The sequence below is a fragment of the Stegodyphus dumicola genome, chromosome 1 (assembly GCF_044657685.1).
Source record: "Stegodyphus dumicola isolate Sdum_Otavi_A_Nest chromosome 1, ASM4465768v1".
Taxonomy (NCBI): domain Eukaryota; kingdom Metazoa; phylum Arthropoda; class Arachnida; order Araneae; family Eresidae; genus Stegodyphus; species Stegodyphus dumicola.
Genome location: NC_140768.1, coordinates 19,484,714 through 19,506,814, shown reverse-complemented (window position 1 = coordinate 19,506,814; position 22,101 = coordinate 19,484,714). Strand labels below are relative to the sequence as shown.

General features: G+C 31.1%; 1 protein-coding gene and 1 long non-coding RNA gene across 19 annotated transcripts in view; one reads left to right on the top strand and one right to left on the bottom strand.

Moving 5' to 3' along the window:
* Positions 1-19,025, top strand: part of LOC146999052 (uncharacterized) — a 68,325-nt gene extending 49,300 nt beyond the window's left edge. For 10 of the 14 annotated variants that reach the window (XR_015040272.1, XR_015040271.1, XR_015040277.1 and 7 more), the window contains exons 3-4: positions 17,058-17,160; positions 18,759-19,025. This is a non-coding gene — a long non-coding RNA (uncharacterized LOC146999052). Of the gene's footprint in view, positions 1-10,389; positions 12,645-17,057; positions 17,161-18,758 lie in introns of those variants that run through there. The other 4 variants (XR_015040259.1, XR_015040265.1, XR_015040268.1 and 1 more) reach the window with 1 other exon arrangement.
* The window catches only part of Eph (Eph receptor tyrosine kinase), a 479,031-nt gene continuing 457,316 nt past the window's right edge, over positions 387-22,101 (bottom strand). For all 5 annotated transcript variants that reach the window (XM_035354222.2, XM_035354221.2, XM_035354225.2 and 2 more), the window contains 4 exons: positions 20,425-20,535; positions 19,260-19,454; positions 12,638-12,780; positions 387-5,576 (listed from right to left, as the gene is read on the bottom strand). In XM_035354222.2, coding sequence (XP_035210113.2) covers positions 5,309-5,576; positions 12,638-12,780; positions 19,260-19,454; positions 20,425-20,535 — 717 coding nt within the window. In that variant the 3' untranslated portion in view covers positions 387-5,308. The remainder of the gene's footprint in view (positions 5,577-12,637; positions 12,781-19,259; positions 19,455-20,424; positions 20,536-22,101) is intronic.

The window sequence follows — 22,101 nt, the reverse complement described above, 5'->3', positions numbered from 1 at the left end:
AAAGAAATTAATGTAAATGAAAATAAAACAAAATCAGGGTAAGGTGGTTGGCAACAAATTTGTCAGCATCCACAGAGACGACTACATACAATTTTGGAAAACGCCATTTTTCTCGTATTTTAAAAGTTTTGCTTGCATTCTACAAATATAACAAAACTTAAGAGTAATGCAACCTTTTAGTTTAGATATTGGAATAAGATTACTTCATAATATATTTTTGTGGAAATTCTAACAGAAAATATAAAATATTCTTGTTTCGATGAAGCTACTTCCCTACTTATAAGCCAAGTTCAGCTGTGTTATAAGCTTAAAGTATTTGTTATAATTTTCACTTTTTAACTGTTATGTGAATAATTAACAAAAAAGAAGAGACACAAATTCCATACTGTTTTTTAAAAATTAATTTATTATGCATTCAAAGACCTTGTATAACAAGTAGTTGGCTCCAGTCTGTGCTGAAATATACAAGCATAAACAAATGGTGTAGCTATCACTAACTCAGTGTGCAGTTTCTTGAACTATAACTGTATGAAATTCAGATGGCCAAAGAAAATGTTAACAGTGCAGCAATACAAGATTTCAGAAGCAGTGTTCAAGTGCAACGACTAGACAGCCCACTACGGAAATCAAGGTCATTGATATATTTGAGAAGCATGTCCTTTGCCTCTTGGTATTCTAGTGAAATCATTTTATTTTTTTTACAAAAGTTTGTACAGACCTATTATACAATAAACAACACCAGGAAGTGTCTACGGCCTTCCTGAAAATAAATAAGTTGCATTTTGTTCAATGACAAATGCACACATATAAACAAATTTACAATAACACACATACACATTTAAGCTTTTTTTGACAGACCATGCATTTTGTAGACTGTTTACTAAAAACTGCATGGATTTTTCACCTTTGCATAACTATAGCTTCAAGCAAGTAAATATAGTGTAAATTGCATCCGTATTCCAACAAGGTGCTTTTCTGTTGCAATGGCTACACTGGTGCAAAAAAGGAAGGTTGTTATTTTTAAAAACTAAAATTTCATAGCAGAATTTGAATTTAGCCATTCTCCCTGCAATCATTTCATTAAAATAAAAAGCAATTTACAAGATTTTAGGGAATATCTATGGCAAGCATTAATCCTAAAATGCCAGATAGCAATTGCAACTATATATAACTTCAATTATTAGTTTTTACAAAGGCATAAGATTTCTTTTTTGCTTTATCTTGCAAAACTTGCAGCATAAAAAATTAATTTCCAGCTTAAGCAGAAATTCATTAATTTATCCAAAAAATATGCATTATAAAAATAGGAAACATCATGATCCATTATACTTATGTAACATTACTTCATACAATCGTTATGGAAAATTTACTATAGATAAAGTTATTTTTTTTAAACACATGGACATTATAAAACTCAGTTTATCTATCAAAGTATTTATCAACAATTTATTGCTTCATTGAAATAGAAGAGTCACTCTCAAAATGTGAAAATGGCAAACTTCACTCTTATGCAAGATAAAAGCAATTATGAAATTAAATAAAAATTTTAAAAAATCAAGAAAATAAGGTTTCATATCACAAATTCACTGAGCTCATTTTAAACACACATGATTCTATTATGTTACATTGCTGACTTCGTTTTAAATCTCAGTACAACCACAGTATAGAAGTAAAAAGTTCTCTTTAAACAAATACTACATGCTTAGAATTCACTTTGGAAAGGGGAAGGGGGATTATTTTAACTAATTTTCAGATTGTATTCTTTTTATTAATAGCAGATATCTGGAATATAGAAAATACATAACTTTAAATACACATTTTTGTTTTTCTTTTAAAGATTATTCGTATTCACGTATACTGTTTTGTAAATAGGTATCAAAGATAAAATTTGCATGCATTACAAGTTGGGGGGAAAAAAAAAAAAAAAGAGGAGAGAGAGAGAGAAATTTTTTTTTAAAGGATAAAGAAATTGACCCCCCCCAAAAAAAATGAAAAAAATTAATTATTCTAAAATTATTCAAATTCTATTCTGGAGGAGGGAGGGAAACCCTGTATGTAGTAGATGTGTATTTAATACTTAATCATAAATATCTGAGAGTGAATGAGCTACTTGTTATTAGTTGTTCTGTGATTCAAGCTATCACTAAACATTGCACTTGTGGAATAGTTTTAAAAGGAAGCAATGAAAGCAAAAAGAATTAAATAAAGTCAAAAGACATAACTGTATGCCACTCCTAAAGCATTTTGATTTGCAATAAAAAGTGTATATTGCATGTACATAGTAACAAGTGCACAAAATTATGGCATTAGAATATATACAAAGTGGAATAATAAAGTGGCCACTGATTTATTTAAATATACATGTGAAAGTATTTCGTTTATGCAGTAAATATACATTTCAAAGTTTTCATAAGCAGTGCAAATATATATAGTGAAATTCCAGCATTTTCCAATACATATAATTTTCTATTATTTGCAGCAATAAGTTTAAAATATGGTGACTCTCTATATCTGAAAACAGTTATTCGATGCAGCAATATAAAGAGAGATATGTATTGAAATTACTCTAAGGGGTTAAAAATTTAATTATCCTTAACATAATTAATTATCCTAATACAGGTGACACATTTTAACAGTAAAGAAAGCAAATCTAAATATTATGATTCACAAAACTGCATTAATTTTGCCTGCTTATTTACCTATCCTGACTAGATGATAGATGAAGGAAGCTATTACTGTTTCAAGATTAATTCTTAAAAACTTACGGCATTAAGTACATAACACTTATCATTATTATTCATCAAAATTTAGTATTTCCTAAATGAAAAGAAAAAATATTATTTTACAAATTTAAAAACGTTTAGCATCAGTCACATAAAAACATGTCAACAAAAATCTATGGAACTACTTTTGAAAAACAAATCGATTAAAAACTTTAAATATTCAAACTATTTAAAATGATTTAAATGTACATTAACATGTCAGTTACTAAGAAAACTTTGAGATAGAGACGTCATGCTTCATTAATTAAAAAAATTAAAACAAGGCAGTGGAATTGGAGCGCATGCAACTTTTCATTAGTAATGCATAGTTAGACTGACAAATGTAAAACTGGTCACAAACTTTGGCACTAAAACTCTATATAAAACAATAATAATAAGAGTGTACAGTTTTTAGATTTAAATTGCCCCCCATCTGAAACATACATATATATACAAACAATTAATTACATGCAAATTTCTATTCAACAAAGGGAAAACAGTTGTGCAATACATAAATTTAAACACGGATGACAGAACATTGTCCCTCTCCTGCTTACATTTCATTCACGTATGTACGAAATATTGCATTTTTCATAGTAAAATTACCTAATTTAAAGTTTTACTGAATTTATATCACACAAAAACATGAAAGGAATCATGTAATGTGAACATGCAAACATCTAAAACAAAACAAAAAACAGATTAATATTACTAAAGTAAAATAACTTTACAATTCCCCTTTGCTTAAAGTTGCATAGCTTATATGTTCTCAAAAAAGTTTTGGATTGGCATTATCTTTTTATTACATAACATCATATATTTTTACAAAATAAGCAGAAAAAGCATATCAAATGCTTTATATTATGCATCAGCAAAAATGTTAACCTTTTATAATGTATAGCATTTGTAAAAAATATAAGTCATTCTTTTTTCTGTCTTTTTGCAATTTTATAGTGCAAAACACATCAACTATTATTGCTCCGATTCTTTCATTCAAATATCAACCATATTTACTCTAATAGGCATATGTTTATACATCTCATAATTTAAATATTTACTGGCTTCAGTATTAAAATTAGGCAGTTAAGTCTTTTTTTTGCTTTCAAATGCAATTTTTTTTTCAACTCAGTTAATTCAATTTTAGATTATATTAAGGGTTATAAATATAAAAATAGAAGTATAGGCCTCTGGATGATTTGCTATTGTTAGACATTATTTCACTTCCATTATTAAAGTAAAACCTTGCATAATTGATAAGGAACTACTTCTAGGTACTATATAATTCTAGTTCCAAATCTTCCCTTTCATACTTATTTGGTAATGTTAAAGTATGTTAACATGAATTCTACATCTTGCATCTTAGTGAGCTTTGTTCCATATACTTGATTGCATAGTAAATATATAAACAACAGCACCATTATTACTCAAATAACTTCTGATTGCTTTCATAGGAACAAAGCAATGAAATGAAAGCTTAATGATTTAAAATAAACTTAGCAGATTATGTAGGCAATAACGCAAATAAATGAACAACAATCACTTCTTTAAAAAAAAAAAAAAATACACTAATAACACTTCAATGCTGTAGTTCAACTTACTTAACTATATAACAGAATGCAAAAAATAATCATTACATATTTAGTATTGCCATTGCGAGTTACCTTACATTTGCAAATAAAGTGACACTATGACTATTAAAATTACATTTAAATCACTATCGGTGTATTTTGCCAGTACATAACATGAGCAACTTCTTTATTCTACCTTTTGCAAGTCACAAATATTGCTTCTAAGCACATGCATCACAGAAATATGCCCAGCTACTGAAATAAAAAGTATTTAACAAATCTTTACCATTTTTCTCGTTTTGAAACAAGGACGGGAGCAATGGGCTAAGACTCAAAATGTGACATAACTGAATATATTAATGTACCTACAGTCAAAATAACAAATGATAAGCACCATCTTTCCACAAACAGAATAAAGAAAAACATACATGACACACAAACACTCTGTTGCATATTTACATAATGTTGCAGATCACAGATGAATAAAGAAAGAGATGAGCAGCACAAGAACAAATATACAGCTGCAATTCAAAATTAAGTACACCAACAGTTTTTACTGGAAATGATATGCTGCTCTTTCCACCTCTTACAGTTCCTTCCTGGAATCTTGCCACTGGAAAATTGGGCAAATATTGTCACAATTTCATTTCCAAGATCTGATATGTTATATGTACAGAAGAAACCTTTTTCTTTTTGACTGGCCTGGTTGCCCAGGAGGAACAGATGCCATCAATGAGCAAAGAGGGCAAGCAAGCTACTGGGGCTCGCAGCACCATATCTCGAAAAAACGGTCTTCGCCCTTTGCCACTTCGGAGGCATATCACATCGTGCCAATGAGACTTCAAACCAGAAGTTTTTTTTTTTTTTTTTTTTTTGTTTGTTTTGTGTGGCAGCAATGGCACCTGTTAGAAAAAGAAGTCACGGTGCTAGACCCAACTATCTTATTTTACATGTCTGACCGAGTTCATTTGAGCTTTGCTATACTAAAAATCCTTCCGACATATTTGCATTCAATTGTGCTCTCATTGTTTGAATGCTGTTAATTATCTTCTTCTGATGGCCAACTAAAGTAACTCCTAGAGCAGTAAGATCTTTCAGAGTGATTCTGGTCACAGCATCCATCGTTGTGATACCAGCCTGCTGGAAATTTTCTTGATAACGTGCCATTTTGATCCCATCGAGCCACTCATCAACTGTTTTAAACTGAGTCATGTCTGGTGCATTTGGATCCAAAGGATTTTGATGTCTAGAAAATATAAAAAATATACAATAAAAACCAAGTATTACTAAATAACTATTATTCTCTTTTTATTGTACATTAGTGTACTGCTTCATTTTTATTTTCTTTATACAGTCAAAAGTCTTTAATCCGAAATGATCTATAATCCAGACCTCAAAGCTACAAACTTTCGGCGCATGCGTAAACGCAATTGCGCAAAGGTATTATGCGCATATACGTTTACATATGCGCGTTTAATGTATAACAGACGGTATAAGCTAAGCTAAAATTATCAAATTATCTATTTCAGTTAATGTTGCAGATTGCGTTGTTCCTTAATCTTCTGATTGGATCCGGCTTATTATTTTTTGCAGACTGTTAGAGCAATTTTATAAAACTAAGCTTGAACTTTCGATTATGTCAAATAGAATTTCCGATTCTGGAGCTGCCAAAGGATCTACAAAGCGAAAGCATGTTTCGATGTCCATTAAACAAAAAGTGGAATTGCCGTCGCGGTGGCGCAACGAACTGGAAGTTGATCTGTCAGCACTATCCTTATCTTCAAGGCAGATGTTTTTATTTTATTCGGCTTATAATTCCTTACTAAATGTAGTATTTCATCTCGATGTACTCCGTCTTTGATATGATTTAAATCAAATTCCTTGTCATTATAAATATCACGAATACACATCAAATAGTTTTCTGGTTGCAATTTTCTAATTTCGACAATGCGTAATGTATATGCTTTAGGCATGCGCGCGTTGAAAGAAATGTTTAATAAAGTAAACAAATAGAAATTAAACTTTTTTTTTTTGTAAATTTTGATACCCTTTAGATCATAATTGCTCTTTATTTCATAAATTACGGTTTCATATTTTTAATTTTATAATTTCTGCATGCCATCTTACCAGATTTAAACTGATGATATATAATCCGGATTCGCCGAAGTCCTGACGAGTCCGGATTAAAGACTTTTGACTGTATACTGAATATTATGCAAATTTCATGAAATTTTATTTATAAACTTAAAGGAGAGTGTTAAAAGAAATATTGGGTCATCCCAATAAATATTATCTGTTTTCTTTTCTTTTCTTTTTTTTTTTTTTTTTCTCCCAATGGCAGATTGTGAACAATTACAAATGTAACCCAGCCCATTAATCTATAAAATGCCGGATGTGGTGGTCTCTTTATTATGGAGGCACCTAATAGGTGGGCCACCATCGCCTTTCCTATGAAGGGACGGACAGTTACAACCATGCCTTCTTCGGGATTCGAACCCAGGCCCTTCGACATCGCAGTCAGCTTCCCCGACCGCTATACCGACTGTTGTGTGTTTTCTGATAAAGCGAAAAATCTAATTTTATGACAGATTATATCTGAGTAGCTCTTAATATGCCTTTTCTACCATCCATTCATTAGCATTTAAAGAGCTGAAGAAAACTTTTAAAACACAGCATATTCCAGATAATCTGTTGAATAAGAAAAGCATATTCCTCTAGCAAACAGTCTCATATGAAAAAAAAGGGGGGGAGGAGGTGAATCCTTTGCAAAACTATAAAAGGTGAAAAGATAGCCCTTTCCCCTAGAACACAAGCAACATTAAAAGGAAGAGAGAAAGAATATAACTCTATATGTATGTACGATGGGAATGATAGGAAGTATGTTTAGAGCTGTTTCTTGAAATATAAGGAGAACAATTACATGTTAAAATAAAAGACCTGCAGTAAGTAATAGAAAGGATGCATTTTTTCAGCATAACAATGCAAGAACTTGCATGACACAAGAAACATAATTAAAACTATGAATATTTGAAACAAGGTTTCCGTTGGTGAACCTGCAGAAGGATCATTACCGATGGTCAGATTCATCTGGCAAAAAAAGATTGGTTAAACTCGGAGGCTTCGCCTTCCTTCCCTGTGCTGCGCGCCACAGAGCGGCATGGAAGCACAGAAAAAACTTTGAATGCTTTTTTTGAAATCCCAAGTGGTGAGAAATAGTGTCTAACACATCTTATACTTCTGGTATGACACCATTAGTTCCTTTTGGAGCTTTCAAAATGATGTTAAAAGAAATTTTTTATTTTGAAATCTAGTAAAAACCAATGCTGCATATTATTGAATACTTTGCAAATGATATTACATTAAAGCATAATGAATTTTTGTTTTGTAATATTTTTAAATTTATACTAAAACCTAGCAATATTTAAAGGTGATCCAACAGTAACATACTTGCCAACCTTATGACACTAAAAATTCAGATTTAAAAAAATTGTTCACAATGTTAAAAAGACTTTTTAAGATAAAAATATAGTTTTTTAATAATGAATTAACTTTAAATAGTTACTAATACTTAAATGCAAGCAACACAAAAATACCTTACACATAAAAAGCATTTTTATTACTTGCATTGTTTAAGAAAACAAAACAACACAAAAAAGACATTTTAATCAGTTTTTGTACAAATGTTATAAACAGTGGCAGATTCGTACTTAGATAAACTTACAGTAATCGGAAAATGTTTCGTGTGTCGAGCAATTTTTTTTTTTTTTTTTTTTTTTTTTTTTTTTTTTTTTTTTTTTTAACTTTGAGAACTGTTAGTTGAATTGCTGAATGGTGCAGAAATTACTTCAAACCTATTTTTAACAATGGAAGTTGTAACTACATCTCCATTTACTTTAGGTATTTAAACTTTTAATACCGCCTTTTATTTTAACTTTCGAAGCATTTACTTCTTTAAAAAATGCAAGATGTGGGTTCCATTGATTGAGGATTCTAGATAAGCATTTCTTTAAAGACAGCCAGCATGTACACATGTTTCAAAATTTTTCTCATTTCAGTATTATGCAGCTGTTGGAACTGTTTCAATTTTTCCTTCCTTTTTTAGAACTCCTTTCAGGATAATAATAAATATCAACAATGTGTTCATCCACATTTATTGGTAAAGAAGCTGCCCCTTTTTCAGCTGCTAAATTTAAGATATGACAGGTGCACTTCATAATCTGCAAATCTGAATTTTCCTTTCTTATGCCTGCAACACCAGTCTTCAAGCCTACCATTACTGGTGCATTACCGGCATCAAGTGCTAAGCAATTATCCAGAGGGACTGCATTTTCTTTTAAAGTTTTAATAATTAGCTGTGCTATATTAAAGCCTGTCGAATGTACTTCTAAAGTGGGGACAGAAAGTAAACTGCACTCAATTTCTGAAGCGTGATCCGATGCATTCAGTGACAAGTTGTGCTCCAGTAAAAAGGCAACGAACAGACATTCAGCATTAATAACTATTTGGTCCTTTGTTTCCGAAGAAAAATTTAATTTTTCAATTTTTTCGAAACAACTCATGTTGTTCTTGTGTTTTTGTGTATGTACATGATTGAGAACATCCACCCGTCCACCATGCAAAATTGAAAAATCCCAACGGCAGACGGTACACATCGCAAATTTATTAAATTTCCTTGAGGAAATAATGGAAGGAAAGTCAACTGTGTACGATTTTTGAAACGTACAGGTGTATTTCACCTTTTTCGCAGATATAACAAAAGATGATAATTTCTAAAACTAATTCCCGAAGGCACGTGTACTCACACAACTCAGGACAAGATGAACGAAATAACACTAAAGGGCATCCAAATAACCGCTTTAAATCACTTTTTTCTGTTCATATAACGAAGTATTAAGCCAAGTTCCATAAAAATCGTGAGAAATTTTAAGAATAAGAAAAAGTCGGGAGAAATAGATTGTAATTCGGGTTGGCGGGAAAGAGGTCAAAAATCGGGAGTTTCCCGCCTAAATCGGGAGAGTTGGCAACTCTGCAGTAATATTAATAACCTACAAGGATATTCAAAGGTATTACAGTGAAGCACTGTTCATTTATAATTCTTTTATACATACATCATCATTTATACATAGTTTCATCTTGGTCTTGATTCATGTTTATTTTAATTCTAAAATATTTCTTTTATACCGGGTGATCAAAAAGTCAGTATAAATTTGAAAACTTAATAAATCACAGAATAATGTAGATAGAGAGGTAAAAATTGACACACATACTTAGAATGACATGGGGTTTTATTAGAAAAGCAATAATCTGATCAGAAAAGCAATAATTAGCATAACAAATTAAGACAAAGCAAAGATGATGTTCTTTACAGGAAATGCTCAATATGTTCAACATCATTCCTCAACAATAGCTGTAGTCGAGGAATAATGTTGTGAACAACATTGTAAAGCATGTCCAGAGTTATGTCGAGGCATTGGCGTCGGATGTTGTCTTTGACAACATCCCTAGATATGTCAGTCGATCACAATACACTTGCGACTTCAGGTAACCCCAAAGCCAATAATCGCACGGACTGAGGTCTGGGGACCTGGGAGGCCAAGCATGACAAAAGTGGCTGCTGAGCACACGATCATCACCAAACGACGAGCGCAAGAGATCTTTCAAGCGTCTAGCAATATGGGGTGGAGCGCCATCCTGCATAAAAACGTACGTTCCAGCAGGTGTTTATCAGCCAGGCTGGAGACGATGCGATTCTGTAACACATCGGCATACCCGTCACTCGTCACGGTAGCAGTTACAAAACCAGAATCACGCATTTCCTCGAAGAAAAAAGGCCCGATAACAGTAATCTGTCGGACATTTTTTTAACTTTTGTTTTTGGTTCTAATAAAACCCCAAGTCATTCTAAGTATGTGTGTCAATTTTTACCTCTCTATCTACATTATTCCGTGATTTATTAAGTTTTCAAATTTATACTGACTTTTTGATCACCCTGTACATTGTATAACTTCGGTTATGCGTCGCTTTTGCTTGACTTATTGTACTGGTTTTGCATTTTGCAGTTCCACCATTCAAGTACTTTCTCCAGAAATGGGTACAAGAGAAGGAAACAAGGAAGTTGAAAATCAGTTCATGAAGAGCAGATACTTGTAAGGAAAAACAAATATGTTTGTTTTTCTTTTGAACAGGACACTGCGTTAGGTGTGAACTAGGCAGAACTGATACAAAATGTCACAAAAGCAAAAGGCACTTTCACTAAAATTTAAATCATAAAAGAATCTGATTAAAATATTGGTTTGAGATGAAAGTTGAATTAGCAAAGAAACTGGATATGAAAGTTATCTGAGGTCAAAACCATTTTGCATTCAGTGTCTTGCATCCAATATTCCAGTGAATGGCCCCTCGGATGTTAATCGAGAAGTCAAAAAAAACAGCACTTTGACAAATATGAAGGAAGATAGCTTGCATTTTCAACTGGATGGTTACTTAAATTTAAACTGTGGCATGGAACCCCATGTCATATGAAAAATGGAGAACCAAAAAGCATTCCCGCTGAGTCTGTTGAAGAGTGGTTCAAGAATTTACGCATCAAAATAGATGGATATCAATTAGAAGACATTTCTCTAATGTTCGTGAAATTCCTCTTTTCTTTTAACTTATGCCTGTGAGAATCCTAGCTTTCAAAAGTGACCAGTGTAATGGAGCTAAGCAAAATAAAGAACATCTCAATGTTTTACTTTGTACAAATGCTGATGGTACGAAAAATATGCCTCATTTAGTTAGAGGAAAGTCACAAAAGCCAAGCTACTTCAAAGATGTAAAACTATGTCATTAAAATACAAAAAAGTTACGGAAGACAAAACTGCAAATTTTTACTTTTAATGGATCAGTGTACTGGCAGTCCTCAAATGACAAATTTCTTGCAAAATGTGAAAGTTGTTTTCTCCTGCCAAATTCCACTAGTGTAGTACAATCTTAGATCTGGGTGTCATAAAGAATTTTAAAATGTTCTACAGGCAAAAAAGGTTCATTCAAACAGCCCTCCAAAATATAACTAATACACAGAAAATTTAAATATTTTTGAGGCTATGAATATGATTTCACTTCTCTGGATTCAAGTAAAGACACAAACAATTAAAAATTGTTTCATTAAAGGTGTATTTTCAAACCCAAACTCAGGTGAGCAATTGGCAATGAAAATGATAAACTGTGATTATGAATGAAGAAGCCTCGAAACTACTGGCATTAGACATTACAACTGAAGTCTACATAAACTGTGATGCTATTGTAATGACGTTAGATTTATACACAATTGAGGGAACTAATTGAAAACATCTTACCAGTTGAACACTAAAATAGCAGGGATGAAGATGAAAATAAATAATCTCACCCTCTATTCAAAATGCTGTTTACTGCATGGACAACATGAGAAATTTGAAATGAAATTGATTCATAGCACTTCGCTTAAGATTCAGAACACACAGACATATCGAACAACAATTAAAGACTTTTTCTTTAAAAAAGTTAAAATCCGTTTTAAAATGTTCATTGAAAAAAAAAAAGGTTACATATTCAGGATGGTAATTCAAGAAAAGGTACTACTCCCCCCCCCCAAATTTACATAACTACAAACAGAAATTTGCATTCTTATGCTTTTAAAAATATTAAATTTTTATTAATATCATTTTTTAGCTATTATTTTAAATGTTAAAAATATTAATTAAATATTTATTTAAAATATTAATTTTAAATTTGTTTGAATATAGCTAATATTTTAAACAAATTGTGGTGTATCAGTAGTTAAGTAAGTATCAAAGTTGTGCACCTAAATAAATTTAAATTTTGTTTATACATCTTTCTCATTTATACAGTGTTGGTGAAATGGTCCCTTGAAAGATTTATACACAGTGCCCCATTGTACTTTTAAATGTTTCAGCAAATGGAGAATTATAAAAGCAAATAACATTACGTTTCTGCTGCATTATTATTGCTTTCTAAATTTCCTCGGTCTTTAAAACATTCATAAAATTCAATCTCAATTTTGCATTAGTCCATTTCAGTAGCTAATCTAACATGGACCTTTTTTCATTTGCAGAGAAAAACATCTTCACTTCCACTCTACTTTAAAAAGCTTTACATAATGAGTACAAAACGCCAGTTATTCACAAAATCAAATGGGTAGGGATGGAGGAAAAAATCAATTTCAAAAATGAGATGTGTACTCATAATTAATATCAAAATATTTTACATATGTTAAATCGTAACACTTTCCTCCAGAAAAGTGTTCAGGAGCTGAAGTGAAGGGTTTACCTGTTTTGGGCTATCTTTTTCAAGCTTTCAGGACATCTCATTAACTTATCTAAAGTTTTGACAATAATCGCAAATGTTGGTCTGTGAGCACGTTCTTTCTGCCAGCAATCCAGCATTAGTTGGTGTAAAGCTTCTGGACAATCCTGGAAAGAAACATATATTTTTGTTTTGCTTTCAGTTGTTACAAAGATTTTTTAGTTAAAAGTGATGAAAAGTTTAAAGGAACATAATTTAAAATGGCACATAAAAATTATTACAATTACCATGAAGGCCTATATTTATAGTTTCAGTTAGAGATCTACCATGGCACCCCCCAAAAAAAAATTAAATAGGGAAATAGCTTTATTAGATATTTTATATATCAAGCAAAATGGTTATTTATAAAGGTAGAAAAACAGCAATCCCAAATGTACTGTCATCAGTAAAAACCCAACCATGTGTATTTTTCAATGAACTATTGTTTTTTTAATAATTAGGCTTAAAAATTCAGAATCCTTTATATTCATACATACAAGAATGAGAAGGTACATTATAAAATACAGTGCAGTGACTTTACTATTAAATTATGAATTAATAAGTAAAGCTATTAATTATATTAATTCAGCTATTAATTCTAATTATCATTAATTCATGAATTAATAGAATAGCTCATATACTGCTGCTACATATTAATTTCTTCATAATACTTTAATATATATTACATAAATTTCACATTACATGAAGAATTTGCTCTTACCTGTTGTAGATTTTGGTGTGTATTATGATGGGTATGGAGTTACGTTGTAATTAGTATTATGTATATAGTAAGAATATTTTTAAAATATGCTTCCAAATAAAATAAATCCTCACTTATCAGTAATAATAAAAACATTTTGAACACAATATTAAGCATAAGTATTGGCTATGTGTAATTTAAAAATATATACAATTAATTTTGCATTGTAAAATTTAAGACTAAATTTAATTAACTTTAACTATCCCAAACATTCATCTTGAAAATTTAAGATTAGAGTGTAACATTTCAGAACACATTTTATCATTAAATAAACAAAATGTTTTTCGCTGCCAACTCATAAAACTATAAAATCACTATTGGAAGCCCATCCAACGGTACATTCAGCCCTTAGGTGAAATATAGATTTAATCCTTATCGGACACTGCTGATGGAGAGTTGATAGTGCTCAGGGTACAATGATCATATAAAGGATATAAAATTTATATGATACATACAAACAATGTTGTCATCAAAAGAAATGTAATATTCAATGAAAACAAAAAGGAAGCACTACCTAATCAAGTAAATGATTAGAATGAGGAAATACAATGGTCTTTTAATCCATTCATGACCAACATCCTGTAGGCCAGGCACAACGATTCCATTCTCGCCAGCCCAGCATTGCTTTGATGTAAACAGCACCAACCAGTCTCTTTGGCCTAGCATCACGTATGCATACTTTGAAAACTGAATAATTTATTTGAATTTTTAAATGGCAGTAGATGGGGCTAAATGGTAACAGTTTCCACATCGGTTGAATGATATGCCTGTAGTCCTTCATGTATGGGCATCGATTTCTGTTCTGGTTTTGACAGATTTATTGGTGTCAACAAACTGGGAATCACAGCTCTTTATATTAAAGGGAACCCAGCATTTTTGTTTATTTTGTTAGGATTTTTTTTTTTTTTTCTTTTTTCTTCTCATTAGTAGAATGTGGGGAAGTGCATCCAGCTCAAAGTGTTCATTTGTTATTTGCTTTTTTTTTTTGGTAAGAGAATATGGGAAAACACATCTAGCTGTCTATAGCAGGTGTAATGTGGCCGAACTTCTGCGATGAAATAAATCAGACCAATTTTTTTTTATATTTGTTTTAAAACTTAATTATAGACTTTCTTGGTTAATTAAAAAGTAACATTACAGCATTATTACAAAAGGAGAAAGACATCAGCTTTTGTGATGCGCCTTACTTGCTTGGCTTTTCTGAGAAAAAAAGCCATCCTTGCCCTGTGTGTCGATCCTCATTTTAAATTATTCCACATACTGCAGAATTTTTAAATCAAAATTTAATTTCCTCACATAATTATTGCTAATTATTGCTTAATTTACTTTTAAATTTTGTATTTGTAACTTTGTTTTCATGGCCATAGTTATAATTTTAGTATTTCACGTGTTTCATTTACTTCTATTAGTGTGATATTGTTTATATTACTGCATATAGAGAATTAGTATATTAAATACGTAACTTTAAAAATTGAGGTCATTATATTTAAATGCTGATTTTATATGGTTTGTAAAATTAGGCTTAACTGCTGAAAATGCATGGGCCAATGGTGACGTTCCATTTCAGGGGGTTTGGTCCCGTGACTGTGCTTCATTCCCTGTGTGCTGGTCCTCAAAGGGTTAAAGACATTTAATCAACAGAGTCATGTCCAGGTGCTACAACAGATGGAGGAATCGGAACAGAAAAAGTTCTCCTATTACTAAGAAGCAGAGTCTGTAAATTAAAGAAAGTATCTATGGACTAAAACAGGCAGCTCAAAATTGGAATTGCAAAATAATTGAAATCCTGTGCAAACGAGAATATATCCAAGGAAGGGCTGATCCATGTTCCTTCATATTTAAATGAGGAAAATACATAACTTGCTAACAAGATTAATAGTACCATTGAGAAATTCCATGGAGAATCAGAAAAGAAACTAAGCTATACACCCATGACTATGAAATACATGGAAGCAGTGGAAGCACTTTTATATTTAGGAAAAAATATTCAAGACCTGACATAGAAAATTCTGCTTGAATATTTAGCAGAAAACCAGAAAATCCAGCACACTGGACTGGGATGGTATATAATTAATGTTAAACGATATTTGAGAGCTACAATCAATTATATATTACATCTAAAATCAAATGGTGAACCAGTCGTCAAAGCTTACAGCAATGCTGATTGAGCAAGAGACAACTCTGACAGAACATCTACATCAGGATACATATTTCAAATAGAAAACAGTACAGTATCATGGGCAAGTAAGAAATAAAATTGTGTTGCCTTATCTTCAGCAGAATCTGAATACAATAACTCTAGCTTCAACTTTGCAGGAACTACAATGGATGAGACTACTAATGGAAGCCTCAGGTTTCATTCAACAGGAAGCTAACATTATATTCGAAGACAACATAACTTGTATAAATCTGTCCAGAAAAGAAAAAGGGAGCAGTTACACTAAATATATTGATGTAAAATATCACTGTGTGTGTATGATTTACACCACCAAAAGATCTTAAAATTACAACACTGCAACAACAAAATGATGCATGGAGACATGTTAAAAAACTTTTCCCTAGACCACAACTGAAATTTTAGTTCAAAAGAATTGGGCCCACAAGTGGCCGAGCGTTAAAGTCGCTGAACACTGGTAGTTCGGTCCGAGGTTCGAATCCCGCGAACGGGCTGGCTGCATGGGCGTTTTCGTAGATTTCCTCAAGTGTAACGTGTATACGAGCCAGTTTCCCTTAAAAAGTCCTCCACGAAGGCATTCCTCCTCTTAGGCAGATAACCCTTGAGGCTTTGCCATAATCACACACACACACACAAAAGAATTGGTCTCATTTTGGATGGCACAGTTCATCAAGTGACAGACTGCAGAATCACCACTGGAAGTGGAAGTGAGGAAGCTGCCCATCCGACATTACTTTCACTTTTTATGAAATATAGACTTGATCCTATTAAAAATCTCTCTTACATAACTTATTACATTTCACTGACAGACAGCTGATAGTGCTTGTACCGCCATGCAATATTTTCAGCTAATAATAAATACGTTTTTAATACATTCTGCTGATAGACAGTTGATAGTGCTTGTACCCCCATGCAATATTTTCAGCTAATAATAAATATGTTTTTAAATACAAATTGTGTTTCTCATGTTCACAGTTTGGATTATCCCTTAATGAGCTAAGAAACTTTGATTCTACTTTAATATTTGCTTAGAGCCAGTTAACCGCATTTAGATGACAATACATGAACTTATGTTCCCTTAGAAACTAAGTTATAAATAATAAACCGAAAACACAAAAAATTGACAGGATGCAATGCAGGCATGCAACTTCGAAAGGATGCCAAATTAAAAATATGATTTCGGGAGGCCTATTATTACCTTGTTTATTTAAATCTTTAATTATACATATATTAAGAAAGTTTAACATTTTCTACTAGTTACTTTAAAATGAACATTTTAAGTTATTGAGAAAATACAACATGATTTTGATGTCATATACATTAATGATTAATTATTTATTAAATTACTACCACTATATTAGATTAATTATATTAGTTATTAAATTAAGCATAAAATATTAAATTTTATTATATTATGTTTTGAACTATATATAATTTGATTTTGCAACTTCTTTAATACTGATGAATAGGGAAGGAAAACCTGGCAGTATGTTTGAGTTACACAAGTGTGCACACTAGATCCAAAAAAGACCTGGCTCATGTTTTTTGAAGAAAAAAATTCTAAATCTTCAGGTAAAGTGTTTTATCTATGCCAATAAGAAATTTTAAAATGCATGCACATTAAAATTTTTCATTTCTCTGCTTATGAATCTTGTGTTTACGATGACGTTTATCAAAATACTGATCATGAATCACATTTTTTAATTAGCACTACAGACACAGAGAAAAATGCAATAACAAATGTTGAGCACATTGAACAAAGTGTTGTAATAAGTTCCAAACACAATATTTTTCACATTTGGCATAGTGCATTTTAATTTGTCTGTTGCTGGGTATGTACTGCATCTCCCCCATTTTCGATATTTTTCTCCCAAGAAACAAATTTATGCCATTTTCATTCTTGTTTTCTGAATCAGTTATCATATGAACTAAAAATTCATTATCACTTCTATCCTCGTTTCCTTCAATAGATTCTTCACCAGCTGATAGATCATCTAATAATTTTTGCAACATTTCTTCCTTGTATGACAAATTATGCAACATGTTTGTCACTTTCTACACAATCACATAACAGCAATGTGAATAGGTGCGCTGGGTCTAAAAGGTCCTATTTTATTAAAATAAGAATCAAAACCCAGGTGAACAATTTTGGAAACAAAGACAGGTAATGCTGAACGCCCTGGACCTCAACAACTTATGGGTGAAATAGACCATGCTTTGTGAAAGGTTTGTTTAATCAGGCGGGTCCACTGGACTCAGCATGCATAATTTTTCTAATAAGCATAGTATAATTTTTCGAATAAAATAAAAATTTATTAGAAAAATTATGCTGGAATCATATGGGAAAATAATGCATAATTTAATTTTGCTAAGATATGACAAGATTGTTGCTTTAATTTTTCTTTAAAAAATTGCCATCAAAGTTTTCTTAATAATATTTCATTTTGACACTTCAAAATCAACAATTCTTTTTTAACTGTATCTGAAAGAGACGATCTAAATTCAAGATGACAAAAATTGATAAAAATTACAATTTCTCTTAGTTTTAACTAAATAGTTGGGAGCTCTGCTAAATCTTTACCATTAATTAAAATTAAATCTCAACTAAAATAATATCATTTCAGTTCTGAAAATTTTGGAGCTTATCCTGCATTCTATGTTTGAAAATGTAAAATGGTATAAATAAATATCAAAGCATCCAGAAATACACTATTATTTGAAAAAAAGCAAAACTTCACTTGAAACAAAATTATAAACAAAAAATATATAGACTCTATATATTACCACAAAAATTTGGTCATTTGGATCATAAGAATTAGGACAAGAAATTTTGAAATCTACATCATTATTATAGTGTTTGATTATTTTTTTAACACTTGCTGCAGAGTGTTTTTAAGAAATACAGATAAAATTATATTTTAATTAATTCCTTTGTTATGTCGACAAATAAAAACATCCTTTTGTAACATGACAGATAAAATGAAAGATCTCAGGTTTTGGTGATTAGCAAGAATTTCTGATTTTTATTTTGTAGTAACAAAAACTGCTACATGAAAAAATTGTATTTTTAAGATATTCATAAAATATATAAATACCCAAAGCAAATAGTAATTCAAATTTGGTTAAAAGTCATATGTGGATTAAAATATCACTCTATTCTTATATTTCAGATTTTTCCTCTTGCAACTTATGGGACTTCAAAGCCCCAAATCAAACATGTTTAAATATAAATGTCGACTCACGATCAAACTCCATGAGAGTTAAGTTTCTCTGTTATGGAATGGCAATGAGGGAGAGATTGTTGTTCGAAAAGATAGATGGTCGAATTCCATTGTAACATTATATTGTGGATGTTGCATCTTGTAAAATGAACCTACTACACACTGTGTTAAATACTATTAAAATGCTATAATATTAAAGATCTTTCATCTAATCTATTTTCTTAACAAACCACTCATTATTTTCACTTAAACTAAGAATGATGTTCATGACAATAAATGTTTCTGAAACTCATTTTAACATTCAATCAATTCATTTAATAATATGGTTTTATAAAACATTATTTTAACTCCTTCACACACTGGTCTTGAAAGAATAAAGCTGGAATAAAAGTGCAATGTTGAACATCAGTAATATGAAATAAAGAGATTTTATTTATTTATCTTTCTTACCATTGGAGCAGGAAGCCTATAACCTTTTTCTATACTTTTTATAACATCTTGATTTGACCAGTTCCAATATGGTCTTTCCCCATATGACATCACTTCCCAAAACACAATTCCAAAACTCCAGACATCACTTGCAGAAGTGAATTTGCGATATGCAATGGCTTCTGGGGCAGTCCACCTGACTGGTATTTTTCCACCCTGATATAACACAGTAATTTACATTAAGAACCAATCTTTAAAATATGTACTATATAAAGTTATACTTTTGTTAAGAATGCAATATTGAAAACTTAAATAAAAATGCACACCATTTCTTAAACTGAACTAAAGATAAAATGCATACCACATCAAATAAATGTATCTTTTCTTATAATAAAATTTATTAAAGGGGCCAACCCTCCCCACTTTTTTTCATGTAATTAGGTTGGATTTTACAAATAAAACAAACATAAACAGCATTAGCAGATGCAAAGATACAAATTTTTTTAACGTTACACATAAATTTGTGTAAGTGTTTATTGATCTGAAAAAAAAAAGTTATATAAAATTAGCTTTTATAATAATAATTTGAAGGTATGAAGTATATTCCTTTTTCTATTCCCCCCCCCCAAACACATGCAAAATATACTGCATCTAACAGAAAACATAATATGAAAACAGAACATCTATATTTTTTTCTTTCTCCCCCCTTTTTAAAGGGGAGAACTTTCTGCCTGTTTAAAATTTATTTATAGAAATAGATAATTTTAATAATTATCAAAACTTCTGATATAAATTTGCAGACTAATATATACAGTCTCCATAATATGAGTATTATGATGCTATCAGCTCTTTTATACTGACAGCTAAAGTATATATAGCTTAATTTTTCAGAAATCCAATTCTTAGCTTTCATAAGATGTTTAGATAAACACACCAAATTTAACTGATATTGATCCAAAGGGATATTTTGATAGAGTATAAATATATCAAAAAATGTCTCACAATTTTGCATGCTTTTTATTAAAACATTGAAGGTATCTACAGAGTAATTTCTGTAAGGTACTTTTATAACTATACATATTTACAAAATTTAAATTAATACTTATATAATTTCAAAGTATGGCTTTGTGCCTATGCATTTCAATTTCAGGAAATTAAAATTTTTGTATTAAAAAAAAGTTCATACCCTTGTTGTATATGCACCTTCTGTAGCACTTTCTATTTCCCTCGACAGACCAAAATCAGCTATTTTACAAATCAAGTTTCCATTCACAAGAACATTGCGTGCTGCAAGGTCCTGAAATAATAATGAAATGATAAGCATTTATTAATCAAATTCAAAACAAGGATAACAATAAAATAAGGATACTGAAATAAAATGATACTGTAATTTATTAGTTAATTTACTGTATTATTATGACATTTATTATAAGCATATGTAATTTATAATTATTATCATTTGAAATTATGATTTGTGTATATCAATCCATTATATATAAGAGAAAGACACATAAAAGAAAATCCCATATACAGTAGTTACAAAAAATCCATAATAATCACTTAATGTGCACTTCAAATAAACGAGAAGTGTAATAATGATTAATAATTACTATTAATAACTTTTTAGGAACTATACTTTTTTTAGGAAACTGTACCTACTATTATTATTATAATAATAGTAAGTTATTATTATTATAATGATAATAATAATTATTACAGTTTCCTAAAAAAAATTTCATGATTCTTCGTAGACAGAAAAAATACAAAAATCAAATGAAACATTCAAATGGAGTAACAATCATCCATCTTGAACCATCCAAACTTGGTTTATTTTCCATTTTTAAGCACAACTGCCAATCTTGAAATATGAGAAAAGCATCCAATAGTATTGAGTTTAGCACCATGCTATAGGCCTTGAAAAGAGGTGCGAATTATTCGTGTTGCAGTGCATATGCAAATCATGCATCAGTATGCCACTTAGAAACACCATTAAAGGAAAAAAAAAAGTACACTGCTTTAAGTACTGAAATTGTGCATTTCTCTGTTGTTCCTTTACATCTCAGCTTTAGTATGTCTTGCCCCCCCCCCAAAAAAAATAATAATAGCCATTCGAGAAAGTTTCTAAATTTGATAAGGAAAGAATTTGGGTTTAGAGAGACTGCAGATTATCCTCGCAAGAAATTGATGCTTGTGCTGAATGAAATCAAGCCACAATGACACAATTGTGGAATTGGTAGGTTCAGGAAAAGACTGGCTGAAAGAAAAAGATTACACTAGGTTTATCACACCCCTAACAAAGAGAACAAAGATGATATGTGAAAAACTATATGACTCACACATCAATATTAAGAATTCTAGTGTAAGCATTACAGTCTGTTGCACAGCATTTTAGCACACATTTGCCACCACACTCAGAAGCCTATTGTTCTCTCTTTCAAGGCTTATTAGCAGCTAAGTTTCAACAAAACCATGTGTGACCAGATGTAGCATGCAACATTCAACAATTCTTCATTGCCCACCATCCTGCACTGCTGCCTTGCCCTACTTTTTCTCCTGCTATGTTGCCTACTAAATCTATCTGGTTGACAAGTAGCAAATTAGTGGTTCAGTATACACCACTTGCAGCTTTGCCAGAAGAATTGTGGCAGCACGCTTGAACAGCTAAGATTCTACCCCAAGGACACATTTCAGTGTCAAGGCATGCTGCAGCAACTATCACCATCCATGGCAACTGCACAAAATACTAGTTTCTTCATATTCCACAATTTAAACAAGATTCATCTTAATCAATTAACTCTCTACCTTATATTATTTGTCCAGTAAATGTGAGTTAGAAATTTCTTGTTTCTCTTGGTTATATAGA